General features: G+C 41.4%; 1 protein-coding gene across 4 annotated transcripts in view; it reads right to left on the bottom strand.

Moving 5' to 3' along the window:
• The window catches only part of DNMBP (dynamin binding protein), a 112,165-nt gene that overhangs the window by 66,242 nt on the left and 22,636 nt on the right, over positions 1–23,287 (bottom strand). For all 4 annotated transcript variants that reach the window (XM_061207193.1, XM_061207283.1, XM_061207352.1 and 1 more), the window contains exons 2-3: positions 12,331–12,485; positions 10,691–10,813 (exon numbers count right to left, since the gene is read on the bottom strand). In XM_061207193.1, the coding sequence (XP_061063176.1) occupies positions 10,691–10,813; positions 12,331–12,475 (268 nt within the window). In that variant the 5' untranslated portion in view covers positions 12,476–12,485. The remainder of the gene's footprint in view (positions 1–10,690; positions 10,814–12,330; positions 12,486–23,287) is intronic.

Below are 23,287 nucleotides of genomic sequence, written 5' to 3'. Positions count from 1 at the left end.
GTTTCTGCTTTATAACCAAGTGAATCAGCTATACATATACATATATCCCCATATCTCTTCCCTCTTGCCTCTCCCTCCCACCCTCCTTATCCCACCCCTCTAGGTGGTCACAAAGCACCAAGCTGATCTCCCTGTGCTATGCAGCTGCTTCCCACTAGCTATCGGTTTTACATTTGGTAGTGTATATATGTCCATGCCACTCTCTCACTTTGTTAGAGCCCTTCTTGAACTCTCCTTATCCTGAAAATACATCATAATGAAATCTTAGAAGAATGTTCTAGTGATCGGCAGTTTGTTTTTGAAAATAACCAGTAGTTCCAATATTGTTGTTTCAGGCTATCTTCACAAAATATAATCTAAACAGTTAGCATCTGCCTTATTATTGAAGAAGGTGAGGCAAGGATTTGCCCCAGTTAAAAAATTACCCTATAGTTTTGCAGCAAATTGTTTTGCAGCAAACTTTTAATTATCTGATTATGAACTATTCATTTTGTAGATTATCAGTTTTAATTTTTTAACTAGCTCCACGCTTCTAACTTCCTTTTGTCCTCTAATTTCTTCTCTCAAAATATTTATTCCATTAGTCCTTACTCTTTGCTACCTCATCCAACTCCCATCATCTCACTCTTTTAAACCTCGCCCCAGACACTGTCTCTTCCAGTCTACCAAGTGATTCATGCCAAACTAAGATTACAAATGTACCCATTTTATCATATCCCTCCCCTGCTCAAACGTTTACCATGAAGGCTTCTTCCTACCGCCTAAGGCTTCTACTCTAATAATCCTATTCTTACTACCTGAAATATATTAAAAAAAAATAAGTTTGCTGTGGACACTCTCCAAAGAGGTTTAGTTAACTAAGCTACCAAAAGGCTACTCTTATGTTTTCACCTCAGTGCAAACTGGTATTCACATCCAGTCACAACCTCCCCTGGCCCCATCCCCAGCTATCCAATATTATCTCACCTCTGAGACCCTATTCCACACAAGGGGACTTTCATCGTCTCCTATAGAAGCCTCTCCATCTGAAACCTCAGCATGCTTCCCTGATAAACCTTAGAAGCCTACACACATCTTGGCCATCTGTAGCCTACTAAAGAAATTATCACTTATATCAACAATTTTGACACTTGTATTTTTATATACTACACAGCTTCTAATGTAAGATTTTGCATTTACTGGTAGGCACCCAATACATTTTCACTGATTTCATACTGTTTTGCTTAGATGTCCCTGAAAATAGGGTCTTGGTCCTGTATTTCTATTTTCCTTTAATTTCTGACTCAATGACCATTGGTCAGAGCTTGGGGTCCTGAGAATTACAAGTGACTTTTCCCCCCACTAGTTCTAAGGCCATTACATCAGGACCACAGAGGGAATTCACTGGAGACATGGCTACTGTTCAGACACAGTAGGTCTTTTGGCGATTAAGAATAAAAGCGTGGTCCGTTAGCCGCGCCCTGGCGGTTGCTGAGGCTGGCGCGGTGGAGTTGCAAAAGCTGCGGGTGCGGAGGAGCTGTGGAGCTGACCCCGCGAGCTGGGAGCATGAGGACCTGGTGTCTGTGTCAGATTTGTACTTGCGGGTCAGATTCTCGTCCTTATGAAATAGTCAAACACCTCGCCATGCACCAGAAGAGTATAAACCAAAGCAGGGGGAGATTGATCTTGGTACTACCTACAAACGGCATCTTAATTCTTGTAAAGTGCAGCGTGTGGCAACAGCTCAGCCTTTGAAAAGACAAGTTAAAAAAGGGAAGTTGGATACTGTCCCAACCTATAAAGAGTCATTGTGGATGGAATGGGGGAAATACAGATACAGAAACCTACAAAGAAAGAACAAGGAATACGTGGATGTTCTGTCGCTAATCATCTCGGTTCGGATGTGGAAAGTTCTTCTGTGCTGTATGCAGAGGCACCTGTCATCTTGTCTATTGGAAGAAATATCACCAGACCGGAGCACAGCCATCTCTCCGTCGTGACTGGAGGCATCGTGGAAGCACCCCAGCGAGCAAACGTGACCATCCAATGTCCTGTAAAAGTGGATCCCTGTTGTTGCAGAATGTTTCCCTTGAAAGTGAAGGAACCTACGTCTGTACAGCCACCAATGCTCTTGGAAAGGCGATGGCATCATCCATCCTCCACTTGCTGGAGACTTTCTGGGAGCTTGGTAGCTGGACACATTGTTCTGCCACTTGCGGCCACTTGGGAGCCCGAGTTCAGAGACCCCAGTGTGTAATGGCCAACGGGCAGGAAGTGAGTGAGGCCTTCTGTGAGCACCTCCAGAAGCTGCTGGCTGGGTTCCAGCCCTGTAACATCTGGGACTGCTCCTCGAGGTGGTTCACGGGCACGTGGTCAGAGTGCTCTGTGTCTTGCGGTGAAGGATTCCGCAGTCGGCAAGTGACCTGTAAGCGCACGAGAGCCAATGGAACTGTGCAGGTGATGCCTCCGAGAGCATGTGCCCCCAGAGAGAGGCCTCTGGGAAGAAGACCCTGCTCCAGTCACCCGTGTGTTCAAGGGCTTATTGAACCAGGGAACCAGTTGTTCTGATTAACTCCAAGCACTACATGGCTACACACTTGTCTAACTGGAAAATGCACAGCCCCAATTCTGTGCAGGGACGACGCAAAGCAGAGTGTGATACATCTTTCTGGAGCATCAAGTTTACTAACTAGAATTGGAAGAACCAAGGAGTTCTTGGAACAAGAACTATCCCCCTCCCCCACCAACACGGAAGACAGAAGAGTAGGGGAGGGGAGACGTGCCCCAGGAATGACAGTCCAGTCTCTGAAGTTTCACCCAGGTGGGGGTTGAGGGGCAGACCTGCAGCCACGGTGGCCTCGCTTTCGGTCGCCCGGGCTGCTCCGGACCATCCTCTGAGCTGGCCAGGGTCTTGGATACGATGCTTCTGAAGGCCGTGCAGAGAACACACTCATCTTCCACTGGACCGGACCCCAGGGAGCGCGGCGGCCTGACCTTCCTGCCTCGGTCATCCATGGGGTTCACATGGGCTCACTTTATTATGACGCCTCTTGCTGGGCAGCTTGCAACAAAGATGTTTTAAAATAAAGTTCCAGATTCTCCCAGCCACCCCTTGCTTTTTCTGGCTGTGGCCAGAGAGAGTGCATGAGGACACACTCTCAGGCTGCCCAGTGTGGGAGGACCTTCCAGTGTTGGACACACCCAGGGGGCAGCTGGTTCCCTCTGGGGCTCCAATCCTGCTGCTGCTGGAGGTGGATGTCCCAGTGCCACACTGGGGGGCTGGGCTGGGGGTGGCAGTCCTCGACTCCAGGCTGGGTGGGGGACAGGCAGACTCACTGGTCTTCTGCCCTGCCTGCTGGTCTTCCTGCAGCTGCACATTTTTTCTCTGGTAGAGCCACCTGGTTTGCAGGGAGGACACCACAGGGCTTGGAGAAGGCTCAAGTTCACTGCCACTGAGGTCCCCGGAAGAGAAGGGCTTCACAGTTATGATGGAGACCCCCACCTTGGGTTTCATGGAGCTCACACTGCCTGTTCCAGTGTCCTGGATCTGGTCGCAAGTCAAGCCCAGAGTCCTCACCATTGTCACCTCCAGGTCCTCTTCACAGGGTGGCTGGAGTGGCTCCCTCTGGCCCATGTTCACCCATGGATGCCTCATGAGGTCAGGTAAGGTGCCTCTGTCACTGGGGTTGAGGGCAATCATTTTTTGTAATAGATCCCTTATCTTCAAAGACAGATAAGGTGGGATGGGGTACTGCCCTTGTAGGATTTTCTTCCGCAGCTCCTGTAAGTCTTTTCCCACAAAGGGCCGGGACCCAGTTACCATGGTGTAGAGCACTACTCCCAGGCTCCACACGTCCACCGCAGGGCCGCTGTACCTCTGCCCCAGGAAGAGTTCTGGGGCAGCATAAGGGACTGTGCTGCAGATCGTGTCCAGTAGGCCAGTGTCATCACACTTGTTGCTGAGGCCAAAGTCTGTAAGTTTGATATTCATGTTGGAATCAAAGAGGAGGTTCATTGGCTTCAGGTCCCGGTGCACGATGCCCCTCTGGTGGCAGTGCTGCAGGGCGGAGACCAGCTGCTGGAACGGGCCTCGGGCCTCCGCCTCTGTCATACGGCCATGGATCTTCAAATAGCGGTACATGTCCCCCCCACTGAGTTACTCCATCACCAGGAAAAATGTCTCCTCCGTGTCAATCACCCCCAGCAGTTTTACAATATTGGGGTGATTCAGAGCCTTCATACTGCACACTTCCCGGAAAAGTGCCTGGACACTTGAGAAGCTCTGACGCCTTTTCTTAATGACCTTGACAGCCACCTGTGTCCCAGTCAGAATGTGCCGGGCCAACTTCACTTTACCGAAGGTGCCTTCACCAATGGTGTGGAGGATCTCGAAGTCATCAATATGAGCCTCCTTGTCAGCAGAGTTGGCTGTGAGGCCCTGCATCATGGTGATCTGCTAACTACACTGACTGACAGCACTACCTAGCAATGCTAACTATGCTAACTAACAATGCTAACTGTACTAACAGTGCTAAGTATGCTATCTCTACTAACAACGCTAACTATGCTAACTACCAACAGCGCTAACTAGTACTAACTACACTAACTATGCTAATAAACTATTAACTATACCAACTGTGCTAACTATACCAACAATACTGACTATGCTAACTGTAGAAAGAAAAATGAGACAAATAAAAAAGAGTAGAGAAAAGAGAAAAAAAAATCAACAAAATGGCAGAAACAAGGAAAAAACAAGCTAACTGTAGGTCCAAGGCCGTCAGGTCACCAAAAGCAGCTTCCTGGGCTCTAAGGACCAAAAACCTGGGCCCAGCTTTCTCTTTTATAGGGCTTTGTGAAGTACATCACAGTGGTGCACTCTGAGGTCAGAGCAAGAAATGGACCCATCACAGCTGGGGATAAACCACAGTGGTTTTCTCACTTTTTGAGTTCAAGGCCCCTTTACACTTAGGAAAAAGGATCCCAAAGAAATTTTTCTTCACGTGTGTTATTAGATATTGGTATTCACTTTGTTATAAATTAAAATCTGTAGGATACTTCAGTGGCCTTTTTATTTCTAGTTTGAAAATGTGTAATAATTTTAAAGACCTCATAATGTCTACACTTGAAATATTCGATTCCTTTTCCTTAAATTCTGGTCTCAAAATAATGTTACAACTTAACTGACTTCACGATACTATACAAAATGTTCTGTTGCATAAGACATGATAAAGTACATTATGAAAGTCTATGAAGCTGAGAGAAGATTTGCCAGGAAGGTCATGAGCAGATTTCTCATCAGGAGCCTCGGAGGCCAGATGGCATGGCTCAATGTACTTGAAGTGTTGAAGGAAAGAAACCGTCAACCAAGAATCCTATATCTAGCAAAACTTTCCTTTGAAAATGAGGGAGAAATCAAGACATTCCCAGTTAATCAAGAGTTGAGAGAGTTCTTAACCACCAGACCTGCCTGCCACAGGGAGTTCTTCAGGTTGGAATCAAGGACCCTGGACAGTAACTCAAAGCCTTATGAAGAAATAAAGACCTCTGGTAAAAGTAGATAGACGGGCGATGAGAAAAGCTAGTACTATTGTAACTTTGGTTTGTAGCTCCACTTTTTGTTTTCTGTTTGATTTAAGAGACTAATATATAATAAAACACACACATACAAATCAACAACAACAACAAAAAAAAAGGATAAAAGCGTGGGCTTCCCTGGTGGCACAGTGGTTAAGAATCTGCCTGCCAGTGCAGGGGACACGGGTTCGAGCCCTGGTCGGGGAAGATCCCACATGCCACGGAGCAACTAAGCCCGTGTGCCACAACTACTGACCCTACGCTCTAGAGCCCACGAGCCACGACTACTGACCCCACGTGCCACAACTACTGAAGCCTGTGCGCCTAGAGCCTGTGCTCTGCAACAAGAGAAGCCACCGCAATGAGAAGCCCGTGTACCACAACAAAGAGTAGCCCCCGCTCGCCAAAACTAGAGAAAGCCAGCGTGCAGCAACGAAGACCCAACGTAGCCAAAAATAAATAAATTAATTAAAAAAGAATAAAAGCGTGCCAAAACTCCCACTCTCCTGGCTTTGAAATGAACTGTCTTTCCTTCCTTCCTTCTTTCCTCCCTCCCTCCCTCCTTTCCTTTCAGCTGCATTGGGTCTTCATTGCTGCATGCGGGCATTCTCTAGTTGCGGCGAGCAGGGGCTACTCTTCGTTGCGGTGTGCGGGCTTCTCATTGCGGTGGCTTCTCTTGTTGTGGAGCACGGGCTCCAGGCGCGCAGGCTCGGTAGCTGTGGCTCGCGGGCTCCAGAGTACAGGCTCAGCAGTTGTGGCACCCGGGCTTAGTTGTCCGCGGCATGTGGGATCTTCCCGGACCAGGGATCGAACCCTTGTCCCCTGCATTGGCAGGCGGAGTCTTAACCACTGCGCCACCAGGGAGGTCCCTGAACTGGCTTTTTTAAACTTGCAGAATTAGAATATTTTCTTGTTTTACCAAATCTTCATGAAACCCTTATAATAGGGTTTGTTTTCCTATTTTCAGTTGGGTGACTGTTTTTTTCCTTTCCTTCTTTCTTTTTTTTTCTTTTGGCCATGCCACACGTCTTAGTTCCCTGACCAGGAATCAAACCCATGTCCCCTGCACTGGAAGCACAGACTCTTAACCACTGGACCGCCAGGGAAGTCCGAAAACAATTTTGTTTGTTTTTATTTTGGCCGTGCTGTGCGGCTTGCAGGATCTCAGTTCCCCAACCAGGGATTGAACCCGATCCATGGCAATGAAAGCCTGGAATCCTAACCACTAGGCCACCAGGTAACTCCCTGGGTGACTGTTTTGATAAGCTTTATTACCTGGCAGATTGTCATTCTGTTGATTATTTCTACATAATAAAGGTTTTGGTTTTTTTTTTAAGTCATAATTTAGGCCCTGAAAAGCACTTTAGAGATAATTTTGGTGAACACTTTTATTTTATAGCCGTTACTGAGTTTTTTGCATTCCTATGCCTTAGGAATACAGGCTGCTTAGTGATAATTTCTAAACTTCAAAAACAACAATATGAGGAACTCCTGGAATAGAGTGACCAAATTTTGAGAACAAAAAAATAGGAAGTGGGGTGACTCTTAGGGTCAGCCTGAGCCTTTTGCTTATGCACGATTAATCCCAGCCACCACGCTGCTTGTTTCTTCTGGTTAGATTTTTTTATTCGAATGAGAAATGCATTAAGAATAAGATGATAAGAAAGAATGAATGTCCTAGAATCTGAATATAAGTAGTTTGACTCTGCGGTATAAAGTCCCTCACTGAAATCTTCTGCCCAGGGACTCTGTACTCTATGCAGACCGACCACTCTTTACCTGGGTTTCCACATGAGCCATATCAGAACCTTAATCCTGATATCTCACACACATGGCACCACAGATTTATGACACAAGTGCTTTAACTGATAATTATCATTTATCTATTTATTTGTAAATAAATTTATCAATTTAATTTTCATTGGTCTTTTCTGGGGGTTGAGAGGTGGCCTAGAAGCATGAGCTTATAGGCAAAGGATAAGCATTCTGTGTTGTGTCAGGCAATTAAATATTTCATCACTCCCACTAATTTTTTTTCTCTCCTCTTTCTCTGTCTTTTCCTTGTTGTTTTGTTTTGTTTTTCTCTCTTTTTCCCCCTCTTTATCTTCTAGGACAGCACCTACATTGATCTAAGAGACAAACTTGTTTCTGAATTTAAATATAACTCAAAATACAGGGAACAGACCAAAACAAATGGAAAGCTTTGGGAAAAGGAGAAAGGGTGACACCTGCTGGAAGAACCACTGGTGGTCTGGATTCCAAATAGAATCTCCCAGGGAAAATGTACATACACACAAAACTTCACATAATTATCAGGAAACAAGGTCCCCCGAAGCACATCCATGAACCCCAAGAATCCCAGGTTGAGAATAATAAAATAGCTAATCTTTATTGAGTGCTTACCCTCTGCCAGATGCGTTACATGTATAACCTCATTTAATCCTCACAACTACCCTGATGTAGGTATTATTATTTGTAGTCAAGGAAACTGAGGCCAAGAGAACTTAAGTAATTAGTACAGAACCACAGTTATTGACTTGTGAAGTTGGATTTAAATCTAGGGCCATCAGAATTCTTATCCCCTAAACTATATTGCCTGCCCTAAATACATATATATATTTTAATAATATAATTTTATAGTTAAAATATATAATTTTTTCTCTTATAAATCTTGATATTTCTGAAAGGTAAGTAAATAACAACTAAAGGCAGCACGGTAAAACAAAACAGATCTCAAACATTATCCCACATGCTCTTAAAGGTTTCCAAATCCCTCCTGACATATATTAAATCACAGAAGAGAAGAAGCTTCACTGCTACACTGAAGGACCAAAGGAAAGGCAAAGAAACAACAGGGAACTAGATTAATAGTACTAGAGGACAGGGATAAAGGAATGTATATACTCATGAGTGGAGACACTGATCTAATGGAAAAAGCAGAAGGGCCATTTTCAGTCTAAGAAGTAGAAGGGCCATTCCAAGCAGTAGACTTGAAAGTCAGGAAGCCTAGATTCAAGTCATAAACTATATATAGTATAAAACAATACTTTCATTTTTTTAGTGATTTTGTTTCTAACTAGTAAAATATCTGTTATATATATAGAAAACAAGAGGAATTAAAATCATTTCTGTGTCTCAAGCTAAACTTCCCAGAAAAAGACAAATTGTGTAGATACACCTACTTTCCCCATCCTCAAAGGCTATTATGTTCAAATCGGAAGACATACAGAGCTAAAAGATGTGAACAGCATAGAAGGAAAGAGAGCTGAACAGTCAATGTGTTTACTGGCAGCACAGTATCACAGAAGATAAAACTACTAATAATTAGTACATCTCTTTCTATTCTCTCTTTTCCTATGTATCCCCCCTGCCCTGCAGCCTCTTCTTTTGAGCTCTGCTTATGTTTTTCAGCTCTGCAGCCTTAACTTGTTAAAAGATAGTCAAGATAAGATCTACAGACTCCAGGACCCAGCCTGACCTTGAGTCAGTCTTGGTAGAGGTGACCTGTGGCTGAAAGGTCCACACCAGGGTCTTCCTGAGAATCTCAGGTGGCTCTGGGATTCCTGAGGTGGAATTTAACTTCAAATCAAGTTCAGAACACATCAGTCCAGTCTTCCCAGGAGAGGCATTCAGCAGAAAATCTGTTTAGTACCTAAGACTTGACTATGCAAGATATATTATGAAGCAAAAAAACTAATTCCAGAAGCCACTTCCTCAAATTCCTCAAATGTTGTAGACATACTGTATATTCCCACATAGTACATTGTTATACACAGTATTTGCTCCAGGAACCAGGTGCAGGAAAAAACAATGCCAGGCCACCCACATCCTCTGCACAGCTCTGGTGGAAGCCACTGTGCTTTGGCCCTTTCTCCACGCCCTCTGACTGGTCTGACGTGGACTCAGCCCTCCTCTGGGAGAGCTGTGAGTAGGGACAGATATGAGGCTCCCTACTATAACATCTTCATCTATTTCTGTCTGTCTTCCCAACGCGGATTAGCAAAAAAGCACACAGAACAGAGGTAGAGGCTTAGTGTAAAGTGAAGGCAAGAAACTCTGAAAGCTGATTTTGAGGATTAAGGTCAAAGTCCAATATTCCTTTCTTCTCACTGACTAAGGGTTAGGGACTTTGCTAGGTCTCTCTCCCCACCTCTGCACGCTCTCTCTCCCATATGTGTACACGGTTTAAGAAATTAAGCCTATCCCTTTAGTGCCATACTCAAAAGAGTAGGTAACAATAGTAATAACATACCTAATAAATTATACAATTTTGATGACTGTTGTGAGTTATCATAAAATTGCACTGATCATAAGCTTCAGTTTGTGGAACACTACTGGCTTCTGTGCTTATGCAGAAATGTATGGACTTAATCAAGTACATGTGCCGAAACGGTTTAGTCACTCTTTAGACGTTCATATGTCTATCAGAGTGTAAGAAGTGAGAAATACTTGGAATATCACTGAGACATGGCTATGACCATCCGTTTTAAACCACTTCCTTTTAAACTGGTTCTGATGAGAACTTTAATAACATTACCTAATAGTTGAATAGCAATGGGGCTGTTTTGCATCTCTCTCTTAATTTGCATACCATAATTCCTGCTCTACTATTATGCATTAATAAACAGTATGCTGTTAGCAAAGTCATATCAATTTTTACGGGAAAAAAAGATAACTGTAGTCTGAAGTGTAGCTACAACCTGGGGCAGTAGAAAGAGAATACTGGACTTACAAATAATCAGGTGATGCAACTTCACATTCTGAGGCCAAAACTTCTCAACTGCAGGTAACATTCTTTGAATCTCATTCGCATTATTATTATTATTTTTTTTTTTGGTAAGTGGAGGAAGTCATTTTCATTATTTTTAAAATGCAGTTAATAATACCCACTTTGCTACCTGCCAGGTCTGTGCTGAGAATGAAATGAGAATGTATTTGTGAGAAAAAATGCTGTGGAAATTATGAAATGCTACTCAAATATAAGGCATTATTATTGTCAGCACTATCTTGGTATTATTGAAGACTCTCTAGAGGTTAGTCACTTATAAAAATTCAAAAAAAAGATCTAGTTGTCGAAAGGGACTGACTCCACCAATCTTATTTTAAACAGTCTACTCTTGGATGATCAACTTACCTCGATGGAGGGAAAGGCTGTTCAATTCTAGGGATGTAAATTCACAGATACAGACAAACAGTCTCTCGCCCTCTTTTAGACTGGGAATGGTAACAACTTCCACAAAACTGCTGGGGAACTGTCCTGAAAATAAAAGCAAACATTTCCAATATTAAAATTCCTTTTTTTCTGTCTGTGTACCAGGACAAAAAACTTTCTTCTGAGCCCATTTATAAACCCTGAATTGAAAACTCACTGAGTACTCATCGCTGGAGAATATATTGTAGAAAACGTGCAGTGCACAAAATTAGGTGCATGCAGAACACAGAGAGTGCAATTCAATTCAATGAGCATTTATTGGGTGCCACTCTATCAAAGGCACACTGCAGAGGGGAAAATGAGTAAGACAGTCTTGGCTCTGAAAGATCTTAAAATTTGATTCAGACATAAAATCTAATTCAGACATAAACAATAATTCAGTTTGAAATCCAGTGTCACATCCTAGGTACACAAATTGCTATGGAAGTTCAGAGAAGGTAGGAAATGGGTCAGGAAGAAAATGAAAAATTTTATGAAAAAGACTACAGTTGAATCTGAAGATTGGCAGGGTTTTAACAGGTAATAGTAGACAAACAGGACCTGTCAGTTGGAAAGCACAGTAAAGTTTAGTTGATTCCACCTTCTAACTATCTCTTGCATCTGTCCACTTATCTCCAGATTCACCACCCCGGTCCAAGCCATCAACACCTCTCACCTGGTTACTGCAACCACTTCCCAACCCACCTCCCTGCCTTTGGTTTTGCCCTTTCCTATCATTCTTCAATCTGCAGCACTGAGCTTTCTAAAAGACAAATCTGATTGTGCTTAAAGCACATTTACAGTATCCTGTTTCCATAACTCCTTTCCATGGCATGCGCTGTCCTCCATGATCTAGCTTCTGCTCATCTCCCCATGCCATCTCCCCCCGCTCAACCATTCACACTTCATGCCAGACTGAACTTTCTCAGTCCCTCCATGTTCTTTCTCTCTCATTCCAGGGCCTCTGAATAAGCAATTCTCTCTGCCTATCCTCTTTGCCTTGCTAACTCCTACTCACCATTTTTATCTCACCTGAGATGTCACTTCTACTGGGAAATAATCTATTATCTCCCAAATGTGGCTTAAGTATCAATAAGAGTCTGTTCTAAGGACTGTATGATATACTCCAGCCCAGACTTCCATAAATATATATAAGTTAAAGATTGGATTTAACATAGATGCATAGTGTGGGGGAAAAACTTCCAGCCTTCCCTTGGCAAATTCATAAAAGAAACTGGTGCTAACGTGTTTTCAAGAATAGAAAAAAGGAAACCAGGTGCATGGAAAGTGGGAGTTAACTGCATCTAGGGTAGAGGGCAGATTTAATAAATTTAGGACACCCACGAATCTAGGAGGGCAGCTGGTACCTAACCATGTCAACCTTTTAAAGGAACCAGTAAGGAGAGACGCAGTGATAACAGATATTCTCTCCTTGCTGGTAGAAACCACAGTAAACACACACAGAAAACACAAAAGGATCTGAAGTGTATTTATTGGGCTTCCCATTAAACCTTTATTTTTAATATGGAAAGAAGGGAGGGTCTGTGGTCTATTTTGTACGTGAGGAATTATGAACCTCTTACCTGTCACATCCTCTTTCTTTCCTAGAAGCCAAAATTCATCCACCACTGCCAACACCTCAATAACATCTCCCACAAAGAGCGGCAGTTCTTCTGATACGCTAGGGCAGAAGTCAAAGATGGCTCGAACCACTGAGCCGGCCTCCATCTTTTATAACCTGGAAAGAAAGGTGGAAAGAAATGGGAAAGCATAAGTATTTAAGACACTGTAATATATATTGGTATCTTGAGAATTATCATTAAGATATAAAGTATCTTATTAATAATAAATTATTATTAAGATATAAAGTTTATATAAGACTACTTATAATGAAGTCAAAGCTAAGCAAATAAGAAGTTTGTGCTTTTAAAAAATCAAAATACTGTCTCATTTCTTTAAAAACAATAATTTCCTCATACGTTTCATTTAATTCTCCAAGTCATTCTGGAATTGAAAAAAAAAGTGACCTATAGCTATGTGGAATACAAAACATGTAACTTGGAAATGTAGACTTTCCAATAGGCTTGAAGAAGGCAATATGGGAATTAACATTTTTAAGGTACGAGGCAAGAGGGTACTCTTAAAATATTGTATTTAAAAAGTAGGGATTTTAAACATGGCATTTCATCTATTCCCCATAACTATCTTTTTTTTTGCTTATCTTTTTCCCTTTGTATTTCCACATGTATTTTATTTATTTTATTTTTTCTTCAAGTTTTATTGAGATATAATCGGCATACAGCTCTGCATAAGTTTAAGGTACAAAGCATAATGATTTGACTTACATACAACATGAAGCGATTATCACAGTAAGTTTAGTGAATGTCCATCATCTCATACAGATACAAAATGAAAGAAAAAGAAAAAAATGTATTTTTCCTTATGAGGATGGCTCTTAGGATTTACTCTCTTAACAACTTTCATACATAACATACAGCTGTGTTAATTATATTGATCGTGCTGTACATGCCATCCCTAGTACTTATTTATCTTATAACTGGGAGTTTATACCTTTTGACTGTCTTTGACCAATCCCCGCCCCTCTGCCCGCCCCACCTCTGCCACCCACAAATCTGATCTTTTTTTCCATGAGTTTGTTTGTTTATTTTTGAAGTATAGTTGACCTACAACACTGTCATTTTCTGTTACACAACTTAGCGATTCAATATTTCTATGCATTTCAAAATGATCACCATGATAAGTCTAGTTATGATATGTCACCATACAAAGATATTAGTTATTAACTATATTCCCCACACTATACCGTGACTCGTTTATTTTACAACTGGAGGTTACTTCTTAAACTCTCTCACCTATTTCTTTCCTTCCCTCACCCCCCTCCCTTCTGGCAACCACCTGTTTGTTCTTTGTATCTATGACTTTTTTTGTTTTATGTTTGTTCATTTGTTTTTTAGATTCCACATATAAGTGAAATCATACAGTATTTGTCTTTCTCTGACTTATTCATTTAGCAGAACACCCTCTAGGTCCATCCATGTTATTGAAAATGACAGGATTCCATTCTTTTTTTATGAATAATATTCCGTTGGCATGGAATATTCCATTCCATCTTCTTCATCCATTCATCTATTAATGGGCACTAAGCTTGCTTCCATAGCTTTTGTAAATAATGCTGCAATGAACACAGGCATACATATACCTTTCTGAATTAGCTTTCTTCAGATAAATACCCAAGAGTGGAATTGCTGGATCATACGGTAGTCCTATTTTTAATTTTTTGAGGAAACTCCATACTGTTTTCCATAGTGTTTGTACCAATTTACATTCCCACCAACACTGCATAAGGTTTCCCTTTTCTCCACATCCTCACCCACACTTATTTATTATCTTTAACAGCCAATCCGACAGGTGTGAGATGACATCTCACTGTAGTTTTTATTTGCATTTCCTTCATGTGCCTGTTGGCCACCTGTATGCCTTCTTTGGAAAAATGTCTAGATCCTCTGCCTGTTTTTTAATTGGGTTGCTTGTTTTTTTGATGTTGAGTTGGATATATCATTTGCAAATATCTTCTCCCATTCAGTACGTGGCGTTTTTGTTTTGTTGATAGTTTCCTTTGCTGTACAAAAGCTTTTTTTTAATATAAATTTATTTTATTTATTTTATTTTATTTTTGGCTGCATTGGGTCTTGTTGCTGCGTGCGGGCTTTCTCTAGTTGCGGCGAGTGGGGGCTCCTCTTTGCTGTGGTGCACGGGCTTCTCATTGCAGTGGCTTCTCTTGTTGCAGAGCATGGGCTCTAGGTGTGCGGGCTTCAGTAGTTGTGGTGCACAGGCTCAGTAGTTGTGGCTCACGGGCTCTAGAGCACAGGCTCAGTTGTTGTGGCGCATGGGCTTAGTTGCTCCACGGCATGTGGGATCCTCCTGGACCAGGGCTCGAACCCGTGTCCCCCCCATTGGCAGGTGGACTCTCAACCACTGGGGGAAGTGATTGAGAGCTTTTTAATTTGGTGTAGTCCCTCCCCACAGCTATCTTAAAGATGAGGGTACTGAGGCTCAGCAAGTTAGAAAATTTGTTCAAGATCACAGAGCTTATAGCAGCAGGGCCAGGATTCAGACTGAGTGCATTCCGGCCTCTAACTACTGAGACTGTGCCTGTAAAAAAAAACAATTTGACCTGAAGAACAGCAGCAGGACCCTACCTCAGTGGCCCAGATTTAAAATGCATTGAAAAAGACAAATCCATAAAAAGAACAAGAAAGGGCTATGTAGATGGCGCCTCCAGACGAGCTTTAGTACACTATACCAGATCAAGAATGTGTTTTCAGTTCAAAGACGCCTACGGCCCAAACTTACATACTATCTTATGGTGTCTGTGCTGTAATAAGACAATGTGTCTGTTACTTTGTGTCAAGGGAGCCTAAGGATATGTTAAGCAATAGAAAGGGAGGCAATAAATAGAGGGTATATGCCATCAGCCATGATTACCTTCAGCCATGATTACCTTACACTTCTCCAGGGTCTTTTGCAAGGAGTGGCAGAAGATCTCCAGAGTGTCCAGGCCCCAAGCCTATTTTTCTTTATTTGCCTCAAGTATCATTTGGTGTTAGTAGAGATGAGGATTCTAACTTTCATCTCACATATAACTATAAACAACATCAAAAAGCACTAAGTGCCTAATTACAAAAAAGGATAGTTATAGCTCTAAGTTTACAGTCTACGAATGATGTGGACAAACATTTAGGCACATAATAAACTGTTCAGTCTGTTAATGTGAAGGGCCTATAAGATTTTAATGGCGCATGCAACACACATATTACATATTTAATTTGAACTGTTGAGTAAAAAGAGCTTATCTTTGCGTTACTGAAACTTTTTTTCCTATAATGAGATGACTTGGGTACACAATGGAGAAGAGAAGTAGCTAGTACCATTCCCCACATCCTCTCCCACCTCATATTTTCTTTAAGTATTAAAAAAAATATAGAACTAAAATCTCACACCAAGGAGGCAGCATAATGTGAATGCAAAGTACGAGGCTCCTTGAGTCAGAGAAATCAAGGTTCAAATCCCAGCTCCACTAGTTATTAGCTTTTTCACCTTGGATATATTACTTAAACTCTTTGGGCTTCAGCTTCCTTTTTTAGAAAAATGGAGATAATCATACTTTCATAATAATCATCAAGAGGATGATGATAATGATAAAAATAATTATACTAATGCCTAACATTTATTGAGCACTTACTATGTGCCATGCATTGTACTATGAATTCCCTCACTGAGTTCTCACAACAACACTATTGTATATAATTGGTTCCCATTTTGCAAGTGAGGATACAAGCTCAGAGAGGTTATATAACCTGTCCAGGTCACAAAGTCAGTCAGACATGGAATAGGAACCCAGATCTGCCTGTCTCCAAAGCCTTAACCAGTACGTTAATAGTGTGAAAGGACCTAAGCCAGCACCTAGGTGCTCAATAAATGTTAGCAGTTATTACTAAACATCATTCCCATAATCAGCTACAAGATCAAATCTGTGCCACCAATACAGCATCACCAGAATGTGATATTTCAAGTATATAAACACTACAGAATTTACCATTTCAACACGTCAAAACGTGGTGAACTCTGACCATGTTTTAAAATAGGCACATTATATACACCCTTGCCTTCTTCAATAGAAGAAAAGACACTGAACATGAACTTAGTAAGTTCATTATTAAGACCATACCTTACTGTACTCTGCTGTAATACAAAATACCAGTACTATGTAACTTTTAGGTCTTTCTCTTTTAATGTCAGCTTTCCCTGTGCTATCACTTTATTTCCTCTGTCAACTTTTCTACCTCTTTCTAGATTGTTGTTTATAATCTGCTGGGGGGTGGGAGGACCACACACACCCCACCAAAATTATTTAAAGTTTCCAGATAAATAAAAAGTAAACATGTGCCAAATGAGAGGCTAACAAACTCTTCTGCAGTGGTAAAGTACATGTGGTAGTGCTAGAGTCCTTCAACAGTTATTTTTTATGTGCTCTGAGGCCCCTTTCTTATTTTCTGGCTGTCTTCCAGACAGCTGAAGTTACCAGATGTCAAATTTCCACATAAGGGTGGTGTCATAAATATTTTTTCCCTAAAACAAACAATATTTTTCAAAACCCTTAGACATCTATAAGTTATTAAAACAATTCCTCAAGGTTGAGCCAAGGTAGATATTATTTTCCTTCTACTACTATATTTTCTCAAATTCCATCTCACTATCAGACTAAATATATACCTCATTATCTAAAGTATCAAGTAAAGAATTAGCATACGCCCCACAGGATAACTTAGAGACCTACCTTGTTACATGGAGGAGTAACCTTTGTTACTTGAAAGAGTTAAAGCTTCTCCCTGAGAACCTTCCTGCTTTACCAGAATATGACTCAGAAGCAGAGGAGGGTCTGGCTCAATAAATAATTTTACTGACTGACCTCCTACCCTATTGGAAGGAGCGCGTAATCGCTGAGGAATACACACCCTGGAAGGGTGATGAAATCAGAGCCTGGCTAAACTACATGATTTGTGGGTGAGACCAGAGAGGAGATCTTTATGTCCTCTGTTTTATGTGAAATATCATGAATTTCATCTGTCTCCTCTGTATACACTATAAAAAGCAACAATTATTGTTTTTGTCTGGGCCATTTTAGAAGCCGGGACTGGGAATTCCCTGGTAGTCCAGTGGTTAGGAGTCAGTGATTTCACTGCCGTGACCTGGGTTCAAACCCTGGTCAGGGAACTAAGATCCTGCAAGCCGCACAGTGCAGCCAAAACAAAAAACAAACAAAAAAAAAGAAAGAAAAAAACAAACAAAAAAAACACCCCAGAACATATATTTTGAAACTCAATCATAACTAGCTTATATATGAACTGTTCCACCAACTTCAGATGGAAGTAAAAAGAACTACATTGGAAATCAGAAAGCAGATGGGCTTGAGAGAAAGCAGAGGAAATAAATGTCTGTATGGCATAAAGTCTGGGACATCAGAAAGTTTGCTATGAAAACGCTTCTTCTCTTGCTGGTGAATGCCAGCCCTTCCACCTTTGCAGAGTCACTCTGCATTTGAGGTGTAAAGATCCTTCATTCCTCAAACCCTTACAGGACGTAAAACTCTATGAGGGAGGAGATGTTTGTCTGTTTTGTTCACTGGTCTGGAGTAATGCTCAGTGAGTAATTTTCGGTGAGCAAATGATTTATTGAACTTTAGGAAAATACATGGAACTGTTCATATCAAAATTTCTACTTTCACTTACCTGAAACTAAAGTAACCATCTCTTCTCCACAGTTTTACCTTCCAGCTTGAGTAACAATGTCATATAAATCTTTTAGATCAAACATTAAAATCTTGCACTTCTTCATCCTCTACAGCCCACAGACAGTAGGCTCAGCTCTCTGGCAAAGAGCTAAACCAGAACCAGAGTTCAGGTCTGTTTGACTCCAATGCCCATGTTCTTTTTACTATAAATGTTACTTCTCTTAAATCTCACTGGTTCTTCCTCCAAAATCTCTAGATTTCCTTTTTCTTCTCCTTAGTTCTCCGATATTGTATTATGAAAATCTTCAAACAGCCAAGTTGAAAGAATTTTTTTTTAATTTTTTTTCTAATTAATTAATTAATTAATTAATTTATGGCTGTGTTGGGTCTTCGTTTCTGTGCAAGGGCTTTCTCTAGTTGCAGCAAGTGGGGGCCACTCTTCATCGCGGTGCGCAGGCCTCTCACTATCGCGGCCTCTCTTGTTGCGGAGCACAGGCTCCAGACGCGCAGGCTCAGCAATTGTGGCTCACGGGCCCAGTCGCTCCGCGGCATGTGGGATCTTCCCAGACCACGGCTCGAACCCGTGTCCCCTGCATTGGCAGGCAGATTCTCAACCACTGCGCCAGGAAGCCCCAAGTTGAAAGAATTTACACTCACCACCTAGAGTCTACCATTAACAGGTTGCTGCAGCCACTTTATCACATATCATCTCTCTATCCATTTATCAATCCATGTTATTTTTTGATGCATTTCAAGTATTTTTTATTTTATCTTTGATGCATTTCAAAATAAAGCACAGACATTTCCCCCAGTACTTCAGCATATGTCTTAACTAGAGTTTATTATTTGTTTATAGTTTGTCTGTTTTCTTTTTGGGAAGTACCATTTTCCTCTCTTCTTGGCTAAAGATACAATTCTTTTCTCCCCACTCATCTGTCAGTGAACCTGGTTAATCTTTTAAACTGTCAATCTTTACATATTACACAGTTGCTAAGAATTTACAAGGTTTTCCTACTCTCTATAATTCATTCACATATTCAACAAATATTATTCAAGCCAAACAGAGTCAATCAAATTCCCATGCAGGCTAAAAATTTGGCTCTGCTGGGTAGACTAATCATTTGATGACCCTGTAACCCCATATTCTTTCAATATTTATTCTCTAATTCTGTTGGTGACTGACAGGAGCATTTAAACTCTCCTCTATTGTCCTAAGCAACTCAACTCCTATCCCAAGGTATCCACCCTACACAGGACAAAATAAGACCCTGCAGATAACCTGACGACTATCTTAGAAGGAGATACTCAGGCTTATCTTTCAATGAGGGAGAGATCAAGAGAGCAGACAACTGTTTTTTTTTTTTTTTTTTTTTTTGGCTGCGTTTGGTCTTTGTTGCTGCGCGCGCGGGCTTTCTCTAGTTGCAGCAAGCAGGGGCTACTCTTCATTGCGGTGTGTGGGCTTCTCATTGCAGTGGCTTCTCTTGTTGCAGAGCGTGTGCTCTAGGCGCACAGGCTTCAGTAGTTGTGGCTCGCGGGCTCTAGAGTGCAGGCTCAGTAGTTGTGGCGCATGGGCTTAGTTGCTCGGCAGCATGTGGGGTCTTCCCGGACCAGGAATCGAATCCGTGTCCCCTGCATTGACAGGAAGATTCTTTTTTTTTTTTTTTTAACATCTTTATTGGAGTATAATTGCTTTACAATGGTGTGTTAGTTTCTGCTTTATAACAAAGTGAATCAGCTATACATATACATATATCCCCATATCTCTTCCCTCTTGCCTCTCCCTCCCTCCCACCCTCCCTATCCCACCCCTCTAGGTGGTCAGAAAGCACCAAGCTGATCTCCCGGTGCTATGCGGCTGCTTCCCACTAGCTATCGGTTTTACATTTGGTAGTGTATATATGCACATGCCACTCTCTCACTTTGTCCCAGCTTTCCCTTCCCCCTCCCCATATCCTCAAGTCCATTCTCTATATCTGCGTCTTTATTCCTGTCCTGCCCCTAGGTTCTTCATGACCATTTTTTTTTTTTTTTTAGATTCCACATATATGTGTTAGCATACGGTATTTGTTTTTCTCTTTCTGACTTACTTCACTCTGTATGACAGACTCTAGGTCCATCCACCTCACTACAAATAACTCAATTTTGTTTCTTTTTATGGCTGAGTAATATTCCACTGTATATATGTGCCACATCTTCTTTATCCATTCATCTGTCGATGGACACTTAGGTTGCTTCCATGTCCTGGCTATTGTAAATAGAGCTGCAATGAACATTGTGGTACATGACTCTTTTTGAATTACGGTGTTCTCAGGGTATATGCCCAGTAGTGGGATTGCTGGGTCGTATGGTAGTTCTATTTTTAGTTGTTTAAGGAACCTCCATACTGTTCTCCATAGTGGCTGTACCAATTTACATTCCCACCAACAGTGCAAGAGTTTGTGGTTTTCTCCACACCCTCTCCAGCATTTATTGTTTGTAGATTTTTTGATGATGGCCATTCTGACTGGTGTGAGGTGATACCTCATTGCAGTTTTGATTTGCATTTCTCTAATGATTAATGATGTTGAGCATTCTTTCATGTGTTTGTTGGCAATCTGTATATCTTCTTTGGAGAAATGTCTATTTAGGTCTTCTGCCCATTTTTGGATTGGGTTGTTTTTTGATATTGAGCTGCATGAGCTGCTTGTAAATTTTGGAGATGAATCCTTTGTCAGTTGCTTCATTTGCAAATATTTTCTCCCATTCTGAGGGTTGTCTTTTGGTCTTGTTTATGGTTTCCTTTGCTATGCAAAAACTTTTAAGTTACATTAGGTCCCATTTGTTTATTTTTGTTTTTATTTCCATTTCTCTAGGAGGTGGATCAGAAAGGATCTTGCTGTGATTTATGTCATAGAGTGTTCGGCAGGCAGATTCTTAACCACTGCACCACCAGGGAAGTCCCCTGATTCTTAAATCTGCAGTGATTTTTTTTTTCGTGCCGCAAGGATATTTTAACACTTTCTATGGACTGAAGACCTTGGCAGCTACCTCTTAATCCATTTTTGCTCCCCTGATGTACCAAGGAACATTCAAGATGCTATGAGATAAGCTGTAGTTCCTGCCCCCAAGAAGCTTAGCTTAGTCCCCACCATTTCCCCAAAATATGTTCTGAGGACACCAATCATATCGCACCTAAATACAAGAGCTCTATGGTCATTATAAACCTGGGAAAGGCTTTAAGCCATATTTCTCTCTTGGAGGGGCATAAAAAATAAAGACTGAGTCAATCCAGGCAAGAACCACTTTTTAATCCAGCTTTCCTAAATTTATTTGGCAAAGCACACTTTTTTCAGGTCAAACTTTAAATTTTTTAAATTGTTTCTCACCCCACTTATTCATAAATAGTCCTTGTGCAGTCCTAGCCAATCAAAATGCTCTCTGCTCCCATAAAGCACTTTCTGTCCAGAACTTGTTCTTTGTTTACATGCTGTTTCTTTTTTCCATGGTGGGTTCCACTGTCTGTCCACACATTTAAACTCTCCCCACTCTCTACTGCTTCCAGATGATGCCCTTCTCTCTTGCTCAAGCCCACCTCCACCTTTCATGTCTCAGCTCCCTTGCTCTTGTTCACCTTGCAGATTTGTGAGACATTAGACTGGACATGTAAAAGTTACAGCCATGAGAGAGAATGTATTAATGAAAACATACTCAGAAATAAAAATAACACTTAAAAAAGTATATCATGCAACCCAACTGTCCATCAAAAGATGAATAGGTAAACAAAATGTGGCATACACATACAATGGAATATTATTCAGCCTTAAAAAGGAAGGGCATTCTGATACATACCACAACATGGATGAACCTTAAGCATATTATGCTAAGTCACAGAAAGACAAAAACTGTGTGATTTCACTTATATGATGTATCAAGAGTAGTAAAACCCATAGAAACAGAAAGTAGAAAGGTGGTTACCAGGGGATGAGGGGAAGGAAAATGGGTACAGAGTTTCAGTTTGTGGCGATGGAAAAGTTCTGAAGATGGATGGTGGTGATTGGTTGCACAAAAATGTGAATGTACTTAATGCCACAGAACTGTACACGTAAAAATGGTAAATTCTATGTTATATATGTATTTACCATAAGAAAGAAGATTTTAAAAATCTATGTCATAGAATGTGAGGGAATGTGAAAGAAGGCCTGGTAAACTTCAATAATTTTTGATAAGAAACATATCTGCAAGTCTGGACAGACTTTACAAAAAAAATCTCCTGAGATAACAAACTAAACTTTTCCCCTGATAGACACTGATATCAAACCTGGGATAGACTAAGAACACTGAACAATAAGCCAGTGCTGGGTGTCTTCCATTTCCCCTTCCAGGTCTGTCCTCCACCCTTCTGCTCTGCTCTGTGCTCCACAAGGCTGACCCACAAGAACTGCATCAAGGTGCTCTTTTACCTCTGGTTTCCAGTTGGGTTCAGCCAATGGGTGGCACCAGCAGGAGATCTGAAGGCAGAGGGATGGTGAGGTTGGATATTTTATTCCCATGTGTCCCTCCTGCTGGGCTGTGGGTTGGCTATATTGTTCTACTAAAGGCTACAGCCACCATCACAAAGCCCCCTCAAAACAGCTCTTTCTCTTGGGTTAGGTAACCACCCGGTTTCTTGCCCCTGAGGTCTGGGTGGCTCACCTGCTATCCCTGGGGTACAGTACAATTCTCTGTTATTTTCCCTAAACCTGTCTATTCCATTCTAAGTGGGACCTCCTCAAATTATCCAATTTGAGTGTGCCTTCTATATTCTGCTGAGCCCTTGACAGATACATGCCCAAAAGGATTTTCTGAATTTATGAGAACTATGCATAAAAAAACGGAGACAGAAAATATAGGAAACTATATAAAGTTAGTTTCCTAAATCTACCATTCTAAATCTAGGTGAGAGATAAGAGGTAGATACATAAATTTTGAAGGCTTAAAACATGTTTAGAAAAATATTGATGCCTGGGGTCCTGTGCACCCACCCTTCAAAAAAAATCCCCACTTTTTTGACAGATTTGGTGTATCGGACCCAGACTGTAAATTGTTTTGAAATTCTGAGCGATCTATTTTACTACTAGGAAAGTAGGACACAATGTGTGAGAGCTTTGAAAATTTACTATATTCTTTCAAATAGCACTGATGACACCTTGCACATTCTTCCTAATATTGTCCAATTCATAGTATAAGTCTAAATTCTGGACTTCCAGAAG

Source organism: Eubalaena glacialis, chromosome 1 (genome assembly GCF_028564815.1).
Source record: "Eubalaena glacialis isolate mEubGla1 chromosome 1, mEubGla1.1.hap2.+ XY, whole genome shotgun sequence".
NCBI classification, from domain to species: domain Eukaryota; kingdom Metazoa; phylum Chordata; class Mammalia; order Artiodactyla; family Balaenidae; genus Eubalaena; species Eubalaena glacialis.
The sequence above is the reverse complement of the archived record's forward strand: the minus strand, read 5'-3'. Positions and strand labels throughout refer to the sequence as shown.